The sequence below is a fragment of the Xyrauchen texanus genome, chromosome 20 (genome assembly GCF_025860055.1).
Source record: "Xyrauchen texanus isolate HMW12.3.18 chromosome 20, RBS_HiC_50CHRs, whole genome shotgun sequence".
NCBI classification, from domain to species: Eukaryota; Metazoa; Chordata; class Actinopteri; order Cypriniformes; family Catostomidae; genus Xyrauchen; species Xyrauchen texanus.
In genome coordinates, this window is record NC_068295.1 from 6,022,553 (window position 1) to 6,048,351 (window position 25,799).

General features: G+C 36.7%; 2 protein-coding genes across 2 annotated transcripts in view; both read left to right on the plus strand.

Annotated features, from left to right (window-relative positions):
• The window catches only part of LOC127660454 (AN1-type zinc finger protein 3-like), a 583,207-nt gene that overhangs the window by 242,416 nt on the left and 314,992 nt on the right, over positions 1-25,799 (plus strand). The gene's annotated exons all lie outside the window — the stretch shown is intronic.
• The window catches only part of LOC127660453 (MAM domain-containing glycosylphosphatidylinositol anchor protein 1-like), a 245,028-nt gene that overhangs the window by 170,754 nt on the left and 48,475 nt on the right, over positions 1-25,799 (plus strand). Inside the window, exons 12-15 of the mRNA XM_052150695.1 lie at positions 5,159-5,333; positions 6,038-6,061; positions 10,282-10,434; positions 10,537-10,698. Coding sequence (XP_052006655.1) covers positions 5,159-5,333; positions 6,038-6,061; positions 10,282-10,434; positions 10,537-10,698 — 514 coding nt within the window. The remainder of the gene's footprint in view (positions 1-5,158; positions 5,334-6,037; positions 6,062-10,281; positions 10,435-10,536; positions 10,699-25,799) is intronic.

Sequence of the window (25,799 nt, forward strand, 5' to 3'; positions counted from 1 at the left end):
TGGCACAGACTGCAGTTAGGAGTCAAGACTCTAACCTAGACCAATACCAGATGCCCTAAGGCCCAGACCACATAAGACCCCAACAAAGACCAATACCAGACCCCCTAAGGTCCAGATCCAGAGCACTATTAGACCACCTAAGATCCCAACCCAGACCAAGACCAGACCCCCAGAGACCCAGTAATGACCAATTGTAAAACTCCAATTTCAACCCAAACCAATACTGGACCCCCTAAGACCCAGACCTTGACCAATACCAGACACCCTATAGTCCCGATCCAGACCCATATCAGAATCCTGAAAACCCAGACCAATACCAGACCCCTAAGATTCATATCTAGACAAATACCAGACCCCCTAAAACTCCAACCCCAACCCATACAATTCTGGACCCCTAAGACCTAGACCAATACAGATCCCTAAGATCCAGATCCAAACCAATACCAAACCCCCTTAAACTCCAACCCCAACCCAGACCAATACTGGTCCCCCTAATACCCAGACCAATAGCAGACCCCCTATGGCCCAACTAAGACCAATATCACACCCCCTAAGATCCAGATACAGACCAATACAGACTGCTTAACACCCAATATATAATCTATTGTTTTGTGATGGACTTCTAAGATGAGGAGGCAAAGTTCATGTCCCATTTGATGTTTACACAGTTACAAGGTTAAATGCATTTGGAACACCTGTGCTATCAACAAGCAACAAATAGTTAATTATTTTTGTATGTTTATATGAACATACTATTTATCAAAATCATGTCATATCAATGTTTCATCTAATTAAGATGTTTTTATAGTCAACATGTGTATTCTGATGGGTTTTTGAGTGAAAATAGTTATTTAACAAGAAACAAAATCATGAATTTATTAATTGTTTACTCATCCAATTTTTGGAGGAGACACTGCCCCCCTCGCCTCCTCTGAGAAAACATCTGGTATGTGTGTGTGATAGAGAGAGAGAGAGAGAGAGAGAGAGAGAGAGAGAGAGAGTAGAGAGAGAGAGAGATAGGGAGGAAGAGAGTATGGTGAGTTGACTTAAATGAGGTGAGATTTGAGTAAAATTCCAGTTACCGGAGAAGAGCAGCCAAGCAGATACAATACATTTATCTGTGACTTTTAAAAGGGTGTGTGTGTGTGTGTTAGGTTTCAGTTGTTAAGTCTTGGCATGCATTCTGCAGGCTCTAATGGGTTTAGTGTTTAAAGTGTGGTGGCACACCTCTCCATGTTGCTGTGTTGACTGTACCAGTAATAGGGTTTTACAGTGCCACTTAATTAGGCAGATAACAAATGTGGTTGACCCTCACTGGAAGGGTTAACATCACAGGAGCATTTTTACTTTTTGTCTGGAAAGAAGGAACAAAGGAAGGAAGTTTCACACAAAAACACACTTGTTCATGTGTGTTGGGTATGGATAGAAATGGTGCCGGGTTTACCTGCCGCCCGGGTCTCCACGCAGAGCTGAAGATAACTTCTCACTCCATTGAGCACCACTTCCATGGGGCCACTGCATGTACCCATAATCCCTCATGGAAAAACCCTGGGCTGCCATAGTGCCAAAGGCCCTGTGATTACCACACATCTCCTGGGAGTGAGAACCGACCTGGAACACCTCACTGCACATTTATTTCATCTAATAAGATACAGTTTATAGAATGAAATATTCAAGGCGAAAGCTTATGCGCTACTAGTGGAACCAAACAGATATTCAATTTGTTTGTTTAGCCGTTCCCGACTGATGTAGACATAACAATAGTGGTTCAGCCAATGGTGTGAGTTTGACAAGTGGCAGATGGGGGAAGTGCTTGAAACTTGTTTGAAAACAGTCAAGCTAAAATGATGTTATTCCATAGACATGGTTTAGGGTTTTTCCAAAATCCCTAAACCAAGATTAAAATGATCAACTGTTACTCATCCTAGAGTTCCTATATCCTATATATTTTCTAACTGATAATTGTGGTTTTCGATGATGATGTCTGTTTAACCATCAAACTTAAATGGGTTGGTCAGTGGTAAAGACGCTGGCTACCACCCCTTGAGTTCGCTAGTTTGCTTGTTTGAATCCCAGGGTGTGCTGAGTGACTCCAGCCTGGTCTCCTAAGCAACCAAATTGGCCAAGTTTGTACATGCGGTAACCACCTCGTGGTCGCTATAATGTGGTTCGTTCTCGGTGGGACAAGTTGTGAGGTGAGTGTGGATGCAGCTGTGGATGGCATGTAGCCTCCACACGTGATATGTCTCCGTGGCAACATTGAGGCGAATCACTACGCGTCCACAAGGACTTAAAAGCACAGTGGGATTGGGCATTCCAAATTGGGAGAAAAAAAAATCCCCCCGAAAAAGCTTTTAATTCTGTAAAATTTACTGTAAATTTCCAGCAGTTGTGGTTGCCAAACCTTTACACAAAATATACAATGACCATGGTTCAGGCTTTATGGGATGTTATTCTGATGCCTTTATACTGTTGTTTACGGTTCACTACCATTGATATTATTTAAATATGTAAACTTGATACTCTGCTTTTCACTTTATAATATATTTTTAATCACTGGAGTGATTGCAGAAAGGCACGTGATTACATAATGTTAATCAATAGTCACCCTTTCAGGAGCAATGACCAATATACATGTAGAGACCTTGTGCCCAGTTTCACTCACACAAACACAAAACAGCATCAGGGTAACATGTGAAATTAAAATAATGCAATAAACATTAACTAAACTACATATAATATAGCAAGTGTTTTTTGTTAATGCATGATTTCCTGTAAAGCTGCTTTGAAATGATGTGTGTTGTGAAAGCGCCATACAAATTAAAATGACTTGACTTAAAACATAATGAAATGGGTCACACAGGGAATTCTAGGAATGCCCGATTATTGTTTTTTTTACCATAATTTTAACAATAATTTACAGTGAACAGTACATGTAGGGGAGAGCAGGGACGGTTGCAACATGGGGCAGTTGCAACATGGCTTATTCCTCAAATCAGGAATGAGCTAGAGTGATGATATTATTACTGCACATGCTCAGTTAGCTCCTCCACCTTTCTAGAAGAAAGCAGCCTCATGTGACCATTCCTTCTGCAAAAAATAATTTTAGTTAAAAAAAGTAATTTCATGCTCAGAGTTTTTGTCATACTGTCTAAATTGTTAGCGTGAAGTATTATAAAGTTACATAATTTTAATCTGTGTAATCTTAGCTTCTAAAAGGCATAGCTACCATGTGTCAAGGCTATTGTGTCAAGCTAGCATAGCAAGTTTTATCATGGCTGTCAGTGTAGGGAGAGTTGCAACATGCTGCTGTAACTGTCCCCTATGACAACATTGATGTAAAAGCTTGTCATAACCAGTATTGTGTAAGTTACTCTAAAAAGTAATTCATTACTAACTACTAATTACATCTTTCAATAGCCAGGTGTCTCCTCTTTTTAAATTTTACAGCAGTGTGGGTGGGTAGCTGAGAGATGTGGGTTTAATTAATTAAAATTGAGTCTTTCCAATAAAATTATAATTTGTACATCTAAAAAACACAAGTTTCTACAATAAAATTACATGTATTGTCTTGATAAATTTTTTAAACTTTATAAAAAATATAAAATATATAATATATAAATATAAAAACTTTTTTTTACAGTGTAGTTAAAGGCTTTGTCAAGCCAACTTCAGAGCTTGTCTTGACAAACTTTGCCTCTCTAGTTATTTTTGTGATTCTTTTTGTTAAATGTTCAACTATCAATCGCAGAAATTATCATGTAAATTTCCCAGCCCTAATGTTATGCTAATGCACACTATAGCGCCCCTTCCAACAATGATGATAATTGTGAATTGTGTTCTATTTATTGATTATTTTCTGACGTACTGTATTTTGGACAGCAACAATACATGATATCGAGCTTGTGTAGCTACTAGCGTTTGCGTTCACATTATTGCGTCATTTGTTTCTGGCCTTACTAAGTATGAAACACAGTTCTATTTTGTCCTACAAAACACCAAATGCTGTCTTTAACAAAGCTAATAAAATAAATAAATGGAAAACCACAGTGCAGACAAACAATCAAACATTTTGATAAAGGACTTTTAGAAACTTTTTAGACTCGGCAGCATTCTGAGTCATGAAATGTGCCAGGGGAAAGCTAGAGAAACTCAAAGGAGAGAATGACAAGTTGCACTCTTTCACCAAGTGTACTTAGTCAGCACGCTGCTGTTTTGCCCTGAGCAAAGACTTTTAACCCTTCTTACAACAGGATGGCTAAAGCAGCTGACCTTGCACTTACTAAATCATTTCTCTGCCACTGAGGTGGCTCTTTGTGTTCTCTGAATAAAAGCGAGTTAGACGTATAACACTGGGTGTGACGCAACAAGTTTCTTGCATAATTTTGGCCTCACTAAAAGGGAAAATGCAACAAAATCACAGCCACCCCAAACATATTTGACTTGTAAAGTGCTAGTTCACCAAACCAATTACATTTCTGTCATAAAGTTTTTAGTTTTTTTGGGTGAACTGCCCTTGCAACTATCCGGAGTAGGATTTTGTACTAATGAGATTTCTTATTGGCTTATTTATTTTAGGCAATATGTCATTATGCAGTCAGAAGAATACCACATCTACATATAAGACATAAAAATAGATATTCTTTCATTATTCTTGGGTGATTCTTCATTAACTGTTACAGACCAGCTGAGAAAAGGACTAAAAAGCCTTTGAGATTGGAGTCAAAATTAATGATAATGGTGGAGCCTTTAATGATGGTGCATTTGGTGTTTTATCATTATTTTCCCCATCAATTCCAAAGCTTGATGATTTTTTAAATGATTGACCTTTTTTTAAGAAGTTATAAATTATTCATGTGTTACAGTACTCATTCCAAATGCAGTTCTAGGGTGATTTGAAATTATTCAAATATAATATAAATCATTTTAAATGATTATTTTTGGTTCTTTTGCCTTTAAGTTTAAGCATCTCCCTTGATGTATTGTTAATAATTGCATATGTTATTTGAATGAAATGGACATGGTTTGCAAAACTTCTAGTACAATCACCCTCCTAAATGTAGACTACTCTCTAAAAGAACCATTCATTCAGAAATATCAGTCATTCAGATTTCATTTGATCATGATGCTTCTTAAATCTTTTTGTCTGTGTTCACAGAACACACAGACGATTTTGTCCAAGCAGATCACCACTAAAGAGCCATTGAAAGGTGTTCTGATGACCTACACGCTCACAGACTTACGTATTCCCCTGTCATATGAGGTCAGCCTCAGTCCTGTAACCAGTTTTGGGAGGGGAGACACCGTCACACGCAGCATACAGTACTCAGAGCGTAAGTTACCTTCCTTTTTCTAAAAAGTTGCTATACAATAATACAGTAATTGAAATGAGCATGGGGTAGGTTGTCACAATGGACAGTGCAATTAAACCGATGGCACATTTATGCCTCTTTTTAAATCTATGCCTACCTATAAGAGCATAGCATTGGATTTCAGCCAAACAATTATTACGGTAAAAAAGTCTATATGTGGCATTCTTCATGTATAGTTTTTTGTTCGTAAAGATATACAGTATGTAGATAATATCTGTTATTATATATTGTTATATTGGTGTGTGTATATATATATATATATATATATATATATATATATATATATATATATATATATATATATTTGCAAATGATTGAATATAATTATTATATTACCTAGAATATTTTAACTAGATTTTTACTGCATTTTACATTTTGCGTTAAACATTTTAAATGTACTTGGCAACAATGACTGTTTGATCAAAATGATGGATAAACTAAAATAACCCTTTTGAGCCATTTCAGAGCAAATACATAACTCTCAACATATACATTACAGTAAATATCATTAAAAAGCTGAAAAAAAGAGATTATTTTGTTTTTGATTTTTGTTATACCTCCCAGCCCTGTGTGATGTTGATTCATTATTGGATTTGTTGTGTTGACTGTCATTTAATATAAAGGCCCTGGTGTCACTATTTTTCTGATTTATTTTCCGCATGCAGCCTACACTTACCCACGACCTTCAGGTGAGACTGTCCTGTACTTTTTCTTTCCATGATGGTTTTGTGCCTGTTCTCCTTCTTTACCTTGTTCTACTTCTCTTCACTCTGAACGCTCCTCCTGTTTTTTGCTCGTCCCTGCCTTTCAGTTCTTTCCAATTATATTCAACACAGTTCTCCTGGCAGCAAAAACGCAGAGCTTTGCCAAAGTAGTACAATAAAACAAACATAAATTAAAAAAGACTGGAGCTTGGCAGAGTAAATTGAGGAGGTGGATAGTGTGCGGAAGAGAGAGAATTGCGATCATTTCAAATCACAACATGGAAATCCTCCATTCTTCTTTGTCTCTTAAATGAGTTAACAAGCCATTAAAAGTGTGACTGGAGAAGTTCTATGTGGCTAACTATAGTATTCTTTAATACAGTGTATTCTGTGTTAGGTAAATGAGTGCAAATGCGGTAAACAGAGGTGAATGCTAAGAATACTTCAGTACTCCAGTGAGACTTACGAGAGGCCTCCTTATAGAGCGCAACAGTCTGGTTCTGGAAGTAAAAATCCCATTCATTTTTTCCAGAGGGGAATTGATAACTATATAACTATATACTTATAACCCTTTAATGACAAACCTACCAAGAGCTGGTATATGCTTCTGCTGAAGCCATAAGTCCAAATAATATTTTTTTAAATGCCATCCCGGATGTGTATGACTTTCTTTCTTTTGCTGAACACAAACTAAGATGAAATACATTTTATATATATATATATATATATATATATATATATATATATATATATATATATATACAGGGTTCCCATGCATCCTGGAAATCCTGGAAAACCTGGAATTTTGCAATGCAGTTTTCCAGTCATGGAAAAGTCATGGAAAATGAGAAAAATACCTAAATGTCCTGGAAAATAATGATTTGTCCTGGAAAATATGTATGTATAATAAAACTGTTTGATTCTGACAAGGTTTTTGTAACATTTTCAAGTACTGATATAGTGCAGAATGTTTTCCTTCCAACACTGCTGAGGGTTAACGACAAACACATTTGAGTTGTAAACTTTAGATAACGACGACAGTCAGACTCAGATTAAAATTTTTTTGATAATGAATTTACACCCGAGGTGGTAGCAGCGTAGGGATGATGCAGCCTTTACACCTCAGTGTGTAGATTAAGAGTCCGCTTACACCGCCGTCACATGTGGGGCCCTATGGTTCCGCAATGTGGAAAACACGGATTGCTGAATTCAAAAGTTACATTAGCTATAAAATTTGAAATGTCAATGAATATGACATGTTTGTGACAAAAGTGAATTTTTGAATGCATGATTAAATAAAGAAATGTTAATCTCGATATGTCCAGGTGTGATTATTAAACCACAAAGGCTGCGATTTAATTAAATAAATATTTGATCTGCATGTGCTGCATGCTTCAAAATGAATGTGTGAAGCGGCTGCTCGTACGCTGAAATCCCCTCATCATGAGCGTCACATGTGCTGTGTGTGTGTGTGTGTGTGTGTGTGTGCGTGTGTGTGCAGACTATGTGTTTATTGTAATGAAATCAAAGCTTTTTGGGGTTTAATAATCACACTTATTCATGTAGCCAACACACAGAAACACCAAAATAACTGCTCGTTTTAAATGAACACATGAAATGGGGATGTTTAATGTTATTAAATAATAATAATAAACATGTATTAAGGCAATATCTCACATCTGTGATGTTCTGTTGTGCTGCACTTTATTTGATATAAATATCTTCAGTGTTGTTTCGGATTATGCTGTGAGGATTTTGTAGCAAATAAATTAATTTGATAAAAACAATATTTTTTTTTATTAATTATTAAAATAATTGTATTTTCATTTGATTATAGTTTTATTTAAATTTGATTAGACACCATTTTGTGGATGAAATTTAATGAAACTGTCGAATATGGAATTTTGTTAAAACAACTCTCTAATAACCACAATTTTAATGACCTCTTGTGTGTTTTTGTTTAAATATTGCAACCGTGTGGAACATAAAATGTCCTGGAAAAATGTGCTTTGAAAAGAGTGGGAACCCTGATATATATATCAGCTCTGTATGTCTATACAATGCAAGTGAATTGTAGTCAGAACTTTGAAGATCCAAAAAGCATATAAAAGCAGCATAAAAGCAATCCATATACTCTTGAAATCCCTGCGTAACAGCTATGTGCTTTTTACATTCCTTTTTTATATGTAACCAGTAGCCTTAAGAAACATAAAAAAGATTATGTGCACATATGTGGACACAGTGGACAGTGGGACTAAGTTTTGAATATCAAGCTATAAAAAGTCAGATTTTTTTATCAAAGTGTTGGTTATTCATGTTTTTGAAACTTTATAGACATTACATCAGAAATAGGCATACATGATTATGATTTAAAGTATTGGCCAGTATCATCCAATCACTGCCAACCATGATAAAATAAAATTATACATTATACATTCTGAATCTAAGTACTGATTAACATTGTCTCATGTCTGCCAAACATGTTGAGTGGTCCAAACATCATCTGCAGCCTGAAACTGAACTTTAAATAGAAAGTATGGAATGAATGAACTTAATTCCATAGATAGGATGCTCCCTTGCTCCCTATTTAGTGAATGACAACCTCCAGTGAGCTGACTGTCTGCACCCTATTTTCATCCTACCTCCATATAAAGCCTCTGAAAGCAACATTTTCCAGTTTTTGGATGCATCCTTTGGTACTCAATGCGATAATGCACAGTGAATATAGGATATTTTAACTGAAACTGAGCATACAGTCCACGAATGTGGTCATTGTGTTTAACAGCGTGCCGTTTCAAGATAAATAGGATGATTCTAGAGACTATAATCTTTTGACTCAAACAGGTTTCAATGTAAAAGCTTAATTAGGTTTTACCAGATGTAGTTTTGTTGGTGTTTCAACCAAACATGTACTCCTCTGTAATCGATGACATATTGTTTGATCACCTTACTCCGTCTAAAGTTTAACCCTTTAGTGACAGCCCAGAGCTCTCCTGAACTGAGATCAGTTGGTGTAAATTAATTTAAATTCATTGTTGCATTTTGCGAAACCAAAACGCAATGCCCACGCAGGTGGACATGGGATCTCAGGAGGATATAACTCCAGTGGTTAAATCCATATCTTCAGAAGCTATATGAAAGGTGTTGGTGTGAAACGGATCAATATTTAAGTAATTTTTTACTATAAATCTCCACTTTCACATTTTTTTTTTCTTTTCTTTTTTTTTTGCAATTTACATTATTTTTGCATATCACCACCTGTTGGGCAGGGATCAGAATTTATAGTAAAAAAGGAATTGCATAATGATCTGTTTCTCACCCACACCAATCATATCGCTTCTGAAAATATAGATTATGAGCTTTTTCAACCTTCAAAGTTCTGGCCACCATTCACTTGCATTGAATGGACCTACAAAGCAGAGATATTCTTCTAAAAATCTTTGTTTGTGTTCTGCAGAAGATAGAAAGTCATACATTATTTTGGGTGAACTATCCATATAATAGTGGAATTTGTAGTGATTAACTAAACTACCCATGATCCTGATGGGAAAAAAAATCCACCAATCAGAGAATCGCTTACAACAAACTGAGGCAAAAGAACCCAACAGCGACCGCCCACTCCTATGACGCATTGCCCATGATGCAATTGTTTTTTTTACGTTATGAAATCCCTATGAAAATAAATAATTTAAGAAAAAAAATACTTCCTGAACCAAGATGGGTGAAAAAGTAGTGGGCCCTGTTGTGCTCTATAGTGAATGTGACTAAGAAAGCTCCTAATATCTGCTCATCAGCATTAGGACAGAAACATACTTCGTACAAGTATGTAAACGCAAATGCTTGGCCAATTGTATTCTATTTTCTTGCCCCTTAGATAGCATATAAGAACAAGCTTGTTTGATTCTGGTATAGCTGGTGGACCAGCACAGCCCCCAAAAGGGTTAAGCTAGTTACAAAGCCTGGTTGGGACACTAGCTTTCCATGTTGAAGACAAGCATTCAAAAACACATATGCTGGCACCAACATATGCTGTTTCATTTTTCATCAGGATTGCATTCAGATACATTTCTTAATGCAATGACATGAAATCGAATTTGTGTATCTAGAATCATCTGCATGCATTCACTTACTTGCATAGAGTATGTTTCGGGACTTTATTGCTCTATTGAATTTAGTACCATTAAACTAGTGTGCTCTTTTGTCAGATCACATATGTGGGTTCGAAGATGTGCGGATATGTGGGTACACTCAAGACCGCAGCGATGTGTTTGACTGGACCAGACAGAACCATTTCACTCAGAACCCCAAACGCTCGGTTAACACAGGGCCTGATATGGACAGGAGTGGGACAAAAGAAGGTAAAAAACACACAAAACCACTAACACACTCCAATCCGTGCATTACAGACACACACAACCCCCTCACTCACATGTGTTCTGTTCTCTCGTTCTATAATAAAGGCTATTACATGTACATCGAGACGTCGCGGCCACGTCAGGCAGGGGACCGAGCCCGTCTTCTCTCTCCCCTCTACAACGTGACAGCTGCGCGAGGACCATCAGGGTCCACCAGAGCTCCCTACTGCATCTCCTTCTACTACCACATGAACGGAAAACATATCGGTGAGTCTTTATCAGCATTTACAATTACAATTTACAAGTCATAAAGTCATTAAAGCTGTGAAATAACACAAGTGGAAGTATGGGAATTATGTTGTGACCAAGAACATCTAGTTTCCAGCTCTGCACACTCTGTTCATTCTCTCAAACAACTTAATGAGGTGCCTCCTGAGATGCTTTTTAACAGTATTGAGTGAGTTCACATGTATCCTGGACCCTTGTTGGATGCCTTTCCTTCACTATGTCATCCAACTCATCTATTTGAAAAAATAGAACATGTTTTATAAATAAATTAATACATAGGCACAATTTATATTTGTCTACAAAACTAATTTCAGGCATTTAAATCAAAAGCTTTTAACGATCATAAGAAATATAAATTCAGTCAAGTGCATCTAAACTTTGGCTTTTAGTGTAACTAACATCTTGGCTTTTCCACCTGAAAGCATTTTCATCTACCACAGCATCAGGTTGTATCTGTGAGATAAAATGTATTGCATGTGTAGTTATCACCAGCAGGTCATCCACACATCCATTACTTATTTATTGTGACTGTTAAAACATTAAGCTTTGTTTCAAAGTGACATCTGTCACTTCTCGGTGCTCAAAGACAGTCTAATGTGTCTGCATGTGATAGTGTGTGTGTGTGTGTGTGTGTGTGTGTGTGTGTGTGTTTCCTGGCACATGCAAGCCATTTTTCTTGGTTTCATGATGCACACAGGAGACTCGATCCACATTTGATTTAAATAGTTCAGCCTAGAGTGTTGCCACATGCATAGCACACACAAATATTGGTGAAAGTGTCAATTAGATTTTATTATTCAGAATGTTTGTTTTTTTCAGTACATTTATGTTAAATATCTCTCATCCTGGATCCATTCTGAATAGATTTATTTTTCTTGGAGCTCAGAGCAATACTTTGGAGCCCATGTATACAGTATATATATATATATATATATATATATATATATATATATATATATATATTGACCAGCTAACATAATTTCACTAATCATATCAGCAGCACCTGGGAAAGTGTGAACGTGTATCATTCTGATTGGATTATAAGAGCAGACTGTTTGCAATGAAAGGATGGAAGAAGTGCTTCCAATCATTGTGTTCCTTTTAGCAATGTTTACCTCTAAAGAAAGATGTGCAGCCATCATCGCTTTGCATCAAAATGGCCTCACATGCAAGGAAATTGCTGCAAAGAATATTCCACCTGAAAGAACCCTTTACTGGATCATCAAGAACATCAAGGAGAGAGGTTCAACTGCAGTGAAGCAGGCTTCAGGACGTCCCAGAGTGTGCAGCAAGTGCCAGGACCGTCTCCTCCTGAGGAGTCAGCTATGGAATCGTGTCACCACCAGTGCAGAGCTTGCTCAATATTGACAGCAGGTTGGTGTGAGTGCATCTGCACACACAGTGAGGCGAAGGCTTTTGGACAATGGCCTGGTGTCAAGAAGGGCAGCAAAGAAGCCACTTCTCTCTGAGAAAAGCATCCAAGGACAGGCTGAAATTCTGCAGGAAGTACAAGGATTGGACAGCAGAAGACTGGTGCAAAGATGTTGTCTCTGATGAAGCCCCCTTCCAACTGTTTTGGACATCTGGATAATCATAAGTCAGTTGAAGAAAAGGTGAACTCTACCATGAGTCCTGTATCGTGCCAACAGTGAAGCATCCTGAGACTATCCATGTGTGGGGTTACTTTACCTCCAAGGGAGTGGGCTCTCTCACAATTCTGCCCAAAAACACTGCCATGAATAAAGAATGGTATCAAAACGTCCTGCAAGAGCAACTTCTCCCAACGATCCAGGAGCAATTTGGTGATGATCTGTGCATTTTCCAGCATGATGAAGCACCATGTCACAAGGCAAGAGTGATAATGAAGTGGCTCGGAGATCATTACATTTAAATTTTGTATCCGTGGCCAGGCAAATCCCCAGATCTTAATCCGATCCTGTTGTCAATCCACAAAAGGCGAATGGACAAACAGAAGCCCACAAATTGTGATAAAATCCGAGCACAAATTAGTCAAGAATGGATCGCCATCAGTCATGATTTGGCCCAGAAGCTGATATCCAGTATGCTAGAGCGAATTGTAGAGGTTATGAAGAACAAGGGTCAACACTATAAATATTGACTCTTTTCATAAATTGAATGTTTTTGCCAATAAAAGCCTTTAAAACGTATGAAACGCTTATCATTGTTTTCCAGTACACCATAAAAACATGTGAAAAAATTATCTCGAAATACTGAAGCAGCAAACTTGGCAAAACACAAAATATATGTCACTGCCAATACACAATACACATGTCTAGACACATAGTGCCTATAATTGTCTGAGTATTTTGTTTGAAATATAGAATGATGAGATGTTATACACACACACACACACACACACACACACACACACACACACACACTAAACTCAAATCAGAGTACACTAGGTCTAAATAGCACCTTCCACACACCGCAGCTATTTGCACTCCAATAGTCTGGTGAAACACAGAATCTTAAGACAAACTGCATTCCTAGTGTAGCTGCTGTGGCGTGGGGTGTAACGTCAATGTGTTTTTTGTTTAGACGACCCAGGTTAGATTCTGCCTATTGTTTCCTGTCTCCACTATTAATGTTTACTTTAATACTACTTATAATAATAAATAAAAATATAATATAAAGGTTAATTGCCTCCCTGTGATTTGGTCACAGAGATGGTCGGGGAGGTGAGAGAAAGGTTTGATCTGGGTAAAATGACCCATGGTTTGACTATAGTATTATTGTAGTAACCATGTGATTTGGCAGATGCCATAGTTTTAAACCAGTTACCCATGGTATTATTACAGTAATATAGTTAATATTATAACCATGTTTAATTTTGTTGTTACTATGATTTAACTACAAAATACCATGCTGATACTATGGTTACTGAAGTAAAATCATGGTTTATTTTTAGTAAGGGAAGGTTAGTGTTAGGTTTAGGGCTAGGTGTTGATGTAGCATGTCTGTGGCACTCTAAATAAACACAATAAAAATGCTGCAGTGATACTGTATGTTAGCATTTAATTTGGGGTGCAAATAGTATCTGCTACTATATGCAGCGAAGTGCAAATAGCATCTATCACTGTTTCACTGTATCACTTCGTGCAAAGAAGATATTTTTTTTGCTATTTGCACTAGTGTAAATAGCCTCTGCCAACTCAAATAGCTGGTTAGTGAAAGGACTTTATCATAAAAATACTGCCATCAAAGTTTTGACAGCAGACCAAAGGTTTTTTCTTCCTTCTTGCTTTTTAGTTTGACAAATAAAGTACCCGAACATCCTGTTTCCCTTCGCTCTTTTATCTGTGCTCTCTCTCCAAAATGTATCAGTCCATTAACTGCTCATTCAGACACCCCCTCTCGCTGTCGGTCTGCTGTGCTTTTTACCCCACCTCTTTACCTTTGTGTCTCTCCGCATGTCTTGCTCCTGTTCTAATGAGACAGGACTGTCTAATTATTTGCCAGTTGCCACTCATGACACAGGCTGGGCGTGTGGCAGGGGGTGGCTGGTGAACGCAGACAGCGTGACAATCTGCTCGGCTTTCCAAAAGCATTTGATTCTCTTCTGCAGGCCTGCACTTTATATTTCAAAGGATATGTTTTATTAATTCCATTGCTATTTAGGAGTTGGAGAGGACAGCAGGTCCTTAATGAAAATTAAAATTGAAAGGCGAATCACATTAATCACGATCAAAATCACCCTGGGGTGCACACACACCTCATACTCAAACTATCTACTATCTGCTAGAGCTCTCTTACCCTTCACATTTGCCTCCCTGTCTGGATTACAGAGACATTTTTAGGGATAGTTCACCCCAAAATGAAAATTATTTAAATTAAGTCATTATTTACTCACCCTCATGTCATTCAAAACTGCTATGTCTTTCTTTCTACCGAGAAACACAAAAATACAGTATTTAAATCCATGTTTCTTCCGTTCATTCCATATCCGTTTTGAAATAATAATAATACAAAACTTCTTTAAAAAGGTATTTTTATCTAGCAGTTATTCCCTTTTTAAAAAAAATGCATTATACATTCAGAAAATTACGTTTAAGAAAAATGATATTAATACTGGTTTTGTAAATTAGATTTCCAATTGTCTGTAACTCATCTGTAGGCTGATATTTCCCGAAATGTCCACGTAAGTTTGCGTAATGGTTTGGATTGACACTTTAGGATTGACAGCAGAACTTTATGTCCTGCTGTTCTTGTGAGTTGATTTTAATCCCATGCGAATTGGTCATGCCAGTAACTGTATGTTCCCGTGCCATTATAGATGATAGCATAGGCAATTGTACCTTCTATGCCCAATAAAATAACCCATAGTTATAATCCCATGCAAAATGACTGGCTGGTAAAAAGCCAGTGAGTCTGCTCTGTCCAACATGTGAATCCTTTAACATTCGTAGTTTCTCAAGTTATTCAAGAAGTAGATTTTAGCCAAGAGAAGACACCAGAAATTGTAAAATGCGCTTCACTTCAGATGAACTGCAGATAATGCTGGCTGTTGTGTTTGGACTGATGCGTGTTTTTTCTAATGCATTTTATGCTGTCGAGTGTTTATTAAGCCAGGAAAAAAATTATTTAGTCCCCATTTTTCAGAACATATATACAGGGACAAATATTTTGTGAACGGATTTGACATATTTTTTATTCAGAGTGTTATATAGGATTTCAGGCTTGCTAATATCACCAGTTCTGTTGTATTTTGCCAGATATTCCAATCAATTTCTTTTAATAATCCCAGATACATTATATGATCATGTTTAATATTTCTTGCATAATTAATCAGCACTGCCATACATTTTCTGATAGGTCAGTTACATGGGGACATTGTGTAAAAGATTGCAGAAGACACACCCATCTCTGTGATTTCTGCAGACGTCGCTTAGTTCCCATGCAAATCGATGGTAAACTAAAAGACATCTGCAGTAATAACATACAGATATATGTCCGGTAACCTAATCCCATCTGAATAGGGCTTTCCTTCCCCCTTAAAAGTCCCTTTACATGATATCCCTAAAAATCCTCATGATAACAATAGCTTATCCACAAAATTTCATATTTACAACACTATGATTTATCATCTGAATAGTCATATCCTCTTACCCCACAAAACATGTATGTTAGGTCTCTTCTCCTCCACATGTTTATCAAGCAAACAGATTCAAAGAGACATTGTCACGTATTTAAAGATAAAATGATACGTCCCTTAATGATACATACCATATTGATTCGGATGTATCATTTTATCTTTAAATAAGTGAAGATACGATTTGTATTTAAGCTGGTCAGATGGCGTCATGGTGAATTCGTTCCAGATCGGCAATTTAACATTGATATATGTTGCAAAATTTGCCTACAGTGGGTAAGTGGCCATCTGAAATGTCCACACATTGGGCTAAAACTGTGGATTTTTTTCTATATAAATGTTCAATAAGGTCAAACGATGTATGAATACAATCATAAAGCCAAGCACAGGTGAAGGAAAAACATACACAAATCCAATAAAAAAAAAATATATATTTTTTAAATATGTATTAACCATTCAAAATGTCTACAAAAGACAAAGAAGAATTGTTTTTATTAAATATACTTTTTACATATAAATGATGTGTATATATATATATATATATATATATATATATATATATATATATATATATATTAGTTCTCATTTTAGCATATAGGACAGGATATACCATTTTTATTATTTTTATTAATAACACATATTTACTCAACGCATTTATTGCTAAAACTTTGGAGGATGTGGTTAGGGGCCATGAAATGATTTTATCAAGACACTTAAAAAGGATTTAGATGTTAAGGCTCTTATCGGTACTCCCCCTGCTGGAGACTTTTGTAAGTGTTGATGAGAAGAGTTTCGTAAATGTAAATTTGAGTCCTGAGTTTTTTTAGATTTCTGTTTTCTTCTCTTCAGGTTTAGTTTTGAGAAGGGAGAATGTGAAAGACAAAATAGAAAAAGGCTAGAATTGTACAATTTTGTAGAATGTTTGATTTTTTACTTTTGCAGAAAAGAAAATGAAAACACCAGTATGTTCGTTATTTGTTTTTTATTTTTAAAACGGAAATGAAATGAACGGAAGATACACGGATTAGTTAGCATTCATATTTTCATTGAATAATGACTTAAATGTTAGTCTGTTCCTCACACAAATTTATTGTATGGCTTTTAAAGATTTTAAAAACAATGTATAAGTTTTATGGTATCTTTATTGTGATTTATTACATTTTTTTGCTCTCTGTGGAGCTTAAAAAACCCTGCTATTCATTAAATTTCATTGTATGGAAAAATAACATTGTGCTAAATATAAACTTTTATGTTTCATGAATGAATGAAAGTCCTACAGGTTTGGACCGACATAAATGTGAATAAATTTTGACATAATATTATATTATGATAGATGAGTAAATGCTCAAACCAAATTAATTACTTAAAGACTATTTTACCCAATGTGTGAGCTACTGTATTTATTTATACAGTATGCATCTTAGAGTTTTGCCTTGTTAGCTTAGCGACATGCTAAGCATCAACATTGAGCTGAGTCTCAATATGTTTCAAATGAGGGAAATTTGTGTGGTGCACATAGTTGCTGCCTATGTAGAGTGTTCAAAATCATTCACTTGTTAGTCTAATTTCATATAGGGTTCTGCTTTATAAGGCAGTTGCCTAAGTAGGCAGTTAGACAGCAAGACGACTAACTAGGTTTTTGGAACATAGCCCAAACACGAAAACTGCTATAACTGACTCTTTCTGAATCTGGTTCAAAGAAATCTGTCTGATATTTTTTATATTGTGTCTATTTTCAAGCCATTTTAAATGAGTCTCAGCTGGTTTAGCTGGTCCCCCAGCCTGGTCTGTGTTTTTTGGCGTCTACCTCAAAATCATCTTGATACATTAAAACAGACCAGACAAACTAATATGGACAAGTTGTGAGACGAGCTAACCTCTTTATGCCAGTTTAAGCATTTTTTAGTAATTTTTTTTTAGCAGTGTTGACTCTGTCCGTAGGACAAAGTAGGCCGTAGGAACCTATTATATGCTGAATGCCAGTATGATATCAGCTAAATACTGCTTGTGTACACTAATCTGCTGATCATTAGCCTTTGCATTGGAATGTGGGTGGCACTGTGGGCACAGATGTTAAACTGAAAGGGAGGCACAGCTGGCTCAACTCTCATTACATAAGACGCCCTGCCGTGAGACAGACATACCTGTTAGCAATCTTAATGTGTTGGACTGTGTTGCTGCTCTGTGCTGGTAGTAAATTACAACCTCATTAGTGATATGAGAGTTTAGACTTTTATTTGCAGCACTGTCCTTGCATTACATTTGATTATATCCCAATTATTTGGGATTAGCTCTGCACTGGCTACTCTAGCATTAGATACAACAGTGCTAAATTAGCATAATAAGACTTTGGTCTTGCATTAGCTGCAGAGATTACTTTTGGATGTTCTACGCTGACGGAAAATCTAAAACCAGCTTTTAAAATAGTTTCTAGCTAGTTGAAAGCGGTTGTGAATGACTGATTGACAGTGTTTCAAAACAATAAAAAAAAATGAATCAAAATAAATAAATAAATAAATATATCCATCCATCCAGCCATCCATCCATCTTCAGCTGCTTATCCGAAGTCGGGTCGTGGGGGCAGCTGCTCCAGTATTGGGCCCCAAACTTCCCTATCCCGAGCCACATTAACCAGCTCTGACTGGGGGACCCTGAGGCGTTCCCAGGCCAGTGTGGGGATGTAATCTCTCCACCTAATCCTGGGTCTTCCCCGAGGCCTCCTCCCAGCTGGACGTGCCTGAAACACCTCCCTAGGGAGGCGCCCAGGGGGCATCCTTACCAGATGCCCAAACCACCTCAACTGAATCCTTTCGACGCAAAGGAGCAGCGGCTCTACTCCAAGCTCGTCTTTGCCTTCCGGCTCAGCTCTCTTTTCGTGACAACAGTGCGATAGAGCGAGTGCAATACCGCCCCCGCTGCCCCGATTCTCCGGCCAACCTCCCGCTCCATTGTACCCTCACTCGTGAACAAGACCCCGAGATACTTGAACTCCTTCACTTGGGGCAATACCTCCTTCCCTACCTGGAGTACGCACTCCATTGGTTTCCTGCTGAGAACCATGGCCTTTATATTATATTAAAAATATATATATACTGTATTTACAGTACTTTTATAAGTCAACTTTTGTCACAAGATGATTATTTATATCTTCAGCTTTATTGTGTTAATAGGAAATGTAAATGCTCCCAAACATTACTTTTACGAATAGAAAAGATTAGAATAGAAGAATAGTGAGTCCTGCAACAGATGTCATGGCCCCCAAAGAGCCCCCCACTGAACATCGAGTCAGTCTGAGATTACATAAAGAGACAGAAGCAATTGAGACAGCCTAAACAGATAGAAGAACTGTGGTGAATTCTCCAAGAAGCTTTGAACATCCTATCTGCCAACAACCAAGAAAAACTGTGTCCAGGAGTACCTAGGTTAATTGGTGCTGTTTAAAATGCAAAGGTGGCCACACCAAATATTGATTTAGCATTTTTTATGTTTACTGGACTTTGTATGACATGAAGAGATAAATGAAAACTATTTATGTCATTATTTTTGAAGACATCCTCACTATGCAACATTTTTAACAAGTGCCTAAAACCTGGGCGGTAGCATCACGATTCTTATATGTGGCTTTCCAGTGCAAATCTGTTGTATTGATGAAGTCACAAGGGGTGCATTCAAATCAAGGTTCTGTGTCTTGCTTGTGAGTGTCGATATGTGTGCGTATGTATGTGTGTGAGTTAGGGAGGTTTTGGGGGTGCTTTTAACTAGGGATTACAATACGTATATGTTGGTTATTATAGAAATTGTTTGATATTCTTATCTGATTTTGTTTGGCTAATGTTTGCTTTATAAGTTATTTGACGAAGTGATATGGAACAGATATGTGACTATGTAATGGGGAAAGGATAGGTTTTTAATTGTATTCATTAGTAAATAAAATAAATATTTATAGAAATCCTATTTGAAAATGACGGTATTGTGGTTTCAACTCTTAAAGTATTTTAAAAATCATTATCAAAACATTTAAAAAGTAATCTCATTGCATAACATTCATTACATATAACAAATGGGTCAAATGGCTAGTTTAAGCTGTTAGCCCCTACTGGTAGCTGGTAACTACACCCTTATCAGGGCTATTTTATTATATTATAGAAGATGTTTTGCAAGGTGACTAATTATTGGAGGGCTCTTAAAAGCATGACATGATGTGACTGACGTCACAGCTCAGGATATTTGCTAGTAAAGGTCTTGTCGATGTTGCCATTATATAATAATCCTGCAGCTCCTGAGTATATAATCAAATGTCATTAATGCATCAAGTGACTGCTCAACAACAAAAAAAAAAAGAAATAAAGAAATGTTATCATAGCTGAGTGCCCATGGCAGCATAGAGGTTGCATACTTCTTGGAGCTGCATGTGCCAAGTGAGCAACTGCCATAGAAATAAAAAGAATACTAACATATACAGTAGCTCTTTCCGGGTATTCTTTCCACATTACTCCAACACTTTTGGGATGACTGTAGTTGCAGTATTCTAGTGTTAAAATCTCCTTTAGCGATTTGTGAAGAAATGATGTGAACAGCCATGTCATACCATTAAACAACATTTAATGAGTGTTGCTTTCAATTAAACAATATTTAGCCAGTAGCCGTTTTCCAAACTGCCACATTACATTAAAGTGAGAATGTGTGAGAGTGAGTGGACATCTTTAACACATCTTTTTGTCAATTATTGTTTTCTCAAATTATTTTATGTGAAAAAATTTAAATATGCTTTAAAAAAAATGCATTAACACTTCACATTAAGGTTCTATTTATTAACAATAACATTAACAATGAATAATCCTAGTAAGCATTTATCAGTAACGAACGATAGTGAGACAAATAGACCCAAGAGCAGAGGAACAGTTCAAAGGAGTTATTAACAATAAGAGAAAGTGAGGTTAGTACTGAACATCAAACAACAATCTAGCAAAGGCTTAAGAAGGGAGTGAATTAGGGGAGAACAGGTGATCCTCGCGCTAATCAGTGGCATGATCAGCGTTACCCCGGAACAATCAGTGTTGCATGCCAGCTGCACCTGTGAGACATGAGGGAGAGAAAATTACAAACATACAAAACAAATGGACAAACTCTCCAGAGCTGTGACACTATTAATCTTTTTTATTAAAAATGTCAACATAAATTAATGCATTTTTCAAATCAAAAGTTGTATATGTTAACATTACACTACACATTACACATTATTTTGCACTTTGAAATTAAATAAATAAAGATAAAATATATTGTTCATTGATAGTTCATGATACAAATGCATTAAAGAATGTTAACAAATTTAACCTTATTGTAAAATGTTAACAAAAATACAAAATTAAATAGATTGTTCACCCGAATTCATTCATGCACCGCCATGTTGTTTCAAACCTGTTTGACTTTCTTTCGTGGAACGCAAAAGGAGATGTTAGGCAGAATAATAGCATCGGTCACCATTCACTTTCATTGCATCTTTCTTCCATTGGTTCCATTTTCTATGAAGGCATCATAGAGAACAGAATGTGCAAACATAAGATTTCGACATACCTTTCTACTTCCACTTGATAAGACAGCATTTTGTCACGTTTCAGACACAACCCAAGTGTCTGAAAAAATACTGTATCGGATTACTTGTTTTGTCCACAACTGGGCACCCATATTATCATGCAAGAGATTAAAAAAAAGATGTAATATGACTTCTCTGGACACGTACAGCTACATGTTTTAGCTGTTCGATTGACTGTTTGGTTATATAATATTTGTACTAGCACAGAGTAGACAACACCTAGTAGTCTTGTCTCATATCGAATGATCTTCACCTGCATGGATAGGGATGTAATCACTGCATGTGTTTTTTAACATCTGTGTGTGTTTAGTACTGAGTATATTCGATTATTTTAAGGCTTGTCTCTGTTTGATAGTCCTACAGAAGTAGTTTTGCATTGCTTCACTGGATCGATAAATCTTTGCAAGCAAAGAGACAGAGTTATTCCCTCTCTAAATATCTGGATGGGGATCTCTGATTAAAAAGGAGGCAGCAGATATCCATGTTGTTTTTTATTGGTAGAGTATTTAGTTTTAATAAGCTTAAGAGATTCTTTTGACACAAACAACATTAAATGATTCAAGCAATTTACAGCTGCTGCCTCATCAGTTTTTTTTTTTGAAACATGAAATGGCATTTACAACCCAATTAATGTTTTCAAAGAGGTTTAAGTCATTACATTTTAATGGAAGATTACGTTAGAAAAGTAATGTCTCTGTTTGGCGTAGGCTGTCTGGCGAAGAAGTTGTACTCGGAACCGTCATATCCTGCCGGAGATAGGAGGCAGGGGCGAGGGGCCTATCCCCGTGCAGGATGGGACTCAACTGGTGGTGGTGGGGAGGTGGAGGTTGCCGTGTTAACACACTGAAACAGCAATGTTATAGATTGTGAGCAGAATTATAAAGCAATGGCTTACATGTGATTGGCTGGGAATTACCCAGCTAATGGTGCGACAATGTACAGCTGCTAGTCTTCCCGCTAGAACTACGCTGCGCTTTCATTTATATTTTCAATAAATTAACAGATCCTACATACATATCCTGAACCACATTTTTCATGCGTACAAAAGGAGTGTGTCCCATTTAATAAGGACTCAGTTAATGCACAAACTAATATTAGTCCATATTTCTATTCTTCTAATTCATTGCATACAGTCCCTTTACACTACCAACTTTATATGAATGTGCTGTCTTTGTTTATATTGCTGGTGCTTGAGGGAATGGACTATATAATAGGACGCAGTCGCTGAAAAAACTAGAGAAGAACCTCCAAATTAAATTGCCATGTGCACGCAATATCGCAAAACCCACTTGTGCCTAGACTTAGTGCATTGTTGCATGAACATACCAAAACGTCATGGCCATGCCCATTGACTTTGCACTTATGACTTATGGCATAGCACTGTGCTTAGCGCTAGCACTCTTAAAATAGGCCCCAAAGTGCACAAAAAGACAATTTGACAATATGGGCCAGAAATATCGATTTTCCACAATAACATAAGAACATGTATTAAAACAGTAAACAGGGTCGATTTTGATTTCATATTGACTAGGTCTCCTTACCATATAGATTGTGTTTTGTCACTCTTTACACGTGCAGTATTCTATTAGACGTTTCAACCAGAGCAATACAATAGCATGTTCTGTTAGACCGCAAGTTTATTAGGCTTGAAGTTCATTACAATAGAGTTCAACAGCCAGTGGATCCATTAGAGTAGAAGTCAATCACAGCAGCAGTCCATTAGATCGTTCAGCATGTGACCCTAACAGCTTTGGCTTGACAAAGTATTTTATCAGTCTTTGTCGTGGTTTAGTGACACATGCTTGGTCTTTATTTGAAGGTGGACAAGAATGTATTGCCAATATTTATACAGTAAGTATTAAATGAATGTTCCAGGTTAAATACAAGTTAAGCTCAAATGACAGCATTTGTGGCATAATGTTGTTTAGCACAAAAATTATTTTGACCAGTCCCTCATTTATGTAAAAAATAAATAAATAAATCAGTAAGGCACTTACTATGGAAGTGAATGGGACCAGTGCATAATATGTGTCAACATGATTTTATCTGCACTCGTTTACCAGATTACAGGTTTTACTGGTGATAAATTGTCATGACAATTTTTTATATATATTGGATATAACTGTACACATAAGGTTAGCAAATTATTTGATCACACTATAATCATGTGAACACATAATGTTTATGCCTTGTGGCTATACTTTTGAAATAGTGTGTATTTAGTGTGTATACACTGGCCCCATTCACTTCCATTGTAAGTGCATAACTAGTCATAAGTCTGGGGTTTATAGCTTCAACTGGCCAAGAACCGCCCATTTAGACAGGAAAAACCATCTAACTGACATGATAAACAACCAATCACAAACATAACTAAGTAAACAAAGCAGAAAATGCAGCTCTGCTTGTGAATATAAGCTTTACTTTCGTCTACGTGACTCAAAAGAATCACTAAATATCTTTAAAAGATTTGATGTCACTAAACTGACAAAATTTGACAAATTCTATGATTATTTCATCCTCAAATCAGCTCATTCTATCAATGTGGAACCTTGTGAACACAGCAGTATGTTAGCCTCTGTCAACAAGCTGGTCAAAGCTAAGACCAGCAAACTACTTGAGGCTGGTCTAAGCTGTTTGCATCAGCAAGGTTGCTACTTTAAAAAAAAAAAAGAATGAGCAACAAGCAAGAAGCAAACCCTGTTCTGTACCAAAATAGCAGCGTGTACCATACTTAATTTGAACCGTGCTCTAAAATTGCCTGCCACTGTCCAGCATTCCTCCACTGCTTCCATCTTCAACACATTTAGAAGGTGAACGATTTTGACAAGGTGAGCCAAGGTCCTCTCATGTTTGGATCTTTTACTCCCTATGCCAGTGTGTCCGCACACAGGTCTTTTCAGAGTAAGTAACTGCCGTATTGTTCACAAAAGATTTGCAATCATCTTAAAGATGCAATGACACACAATTTCTGTTTATTTATCACCCAGCGAGCACAGCTACAGCATGATTGGGGTAATTGAAATGAGTCAGACGCTTTCAGCATGGGCACCGAACTAATAGTGTGACAAGGCTTCCCTGTTAAAGGCTCACTGATTTTCCATGAATTGCTTTGATTACTGAAATACCTGTACAGTAATGACACATTCTGGTTATATTACAATGCATTTCCCTTACAAATAAATACTGAGGCAGTACCATGGTACAGTAATTAAATCATACAGTTCTTTGGCATATTCTTTGACATATACCATGGTACTGAATGATTATCATTTCGATGTACCATGGTACTACTTCAAAAACATGGCTATACCGTGATAGTTTTTAGAATGTAGTGTTATTACAGTGCTCGCTCAATGCCAGGCTCAGCGTAATGGTTAATATTGCCACCACAAAGGCACGTATGAGCTGAAAGGAAAAGTTCACCCAAAAATGAAATTCCATGATGGTTATGAAATGCCCAAGTCAAAACCACTTGGGATCAGAGTCATTGTGTTTTCTTCCAGTTTTCAGGATGTCAACCTAAAAATTGTTTACTTATTTTTGTCTCTTGACATTAAACTGGTATTAGAGTATTTTAACATCAGATGATGACACACATCAGCTTTAATAGACAAATAATCTTTATGTATGGCAGTAAATGTTTATGGAACTGTGTCTAATGTTATGGGCTGATATTGGTCAGATGGCTGGAGATGAGTTTATTGCGATGTGGTTTGTACTTTGAGCGTGCCACTTTGTCAGAGTACCATCTGTTTGCTTTGTTAATGCGCTTGTTCTCCACCTTGTTATTCATTTATACCTGCTCTTCTTGAATAAGTAAAGATGTGAAGCTCGGTTGGTTGGTCACATTTGCTTTTATCTTGTGTGTGTGTGTCATGAGGTTACAGTCTGCTGGTAAAAGTTTGGAAATGTGTGTGTGTGTGTGTGTCATGAGGTTACAGTCTGCAGGTAACAGTTTGGAAATGTGTGTGTGTGTTAGAGCTTGGTGATCTAACTATAATGATGTATCTCAATATTTTTCTGCCTTTTGACAATATTCAATGTTTTTCGATGTTAATATTTTCACTCAGTTATGAAAGTTTGAAAATATTCACAGAAATTAATCAAACATACACACTATGGTGCTGCTTTGCTACTTACGTTTAAATTAGAGATACTGTTAAACATCTGTATTTACACTGTCATAGTCACAATATGCAAAACAAATAGTGATCTCAAAAATAGTCTGAGACACTCTTTAGGAAACTTAATGGGCAAATAAAAACTTAATTAAAATCATTGCAAAATTCACAAAATTGCTTAATACCATAATGCCAGCAAATCATTGTAAATACCCATTCCTAGTGTGTGTCTGTGTTTTAATGTTTAATGGCT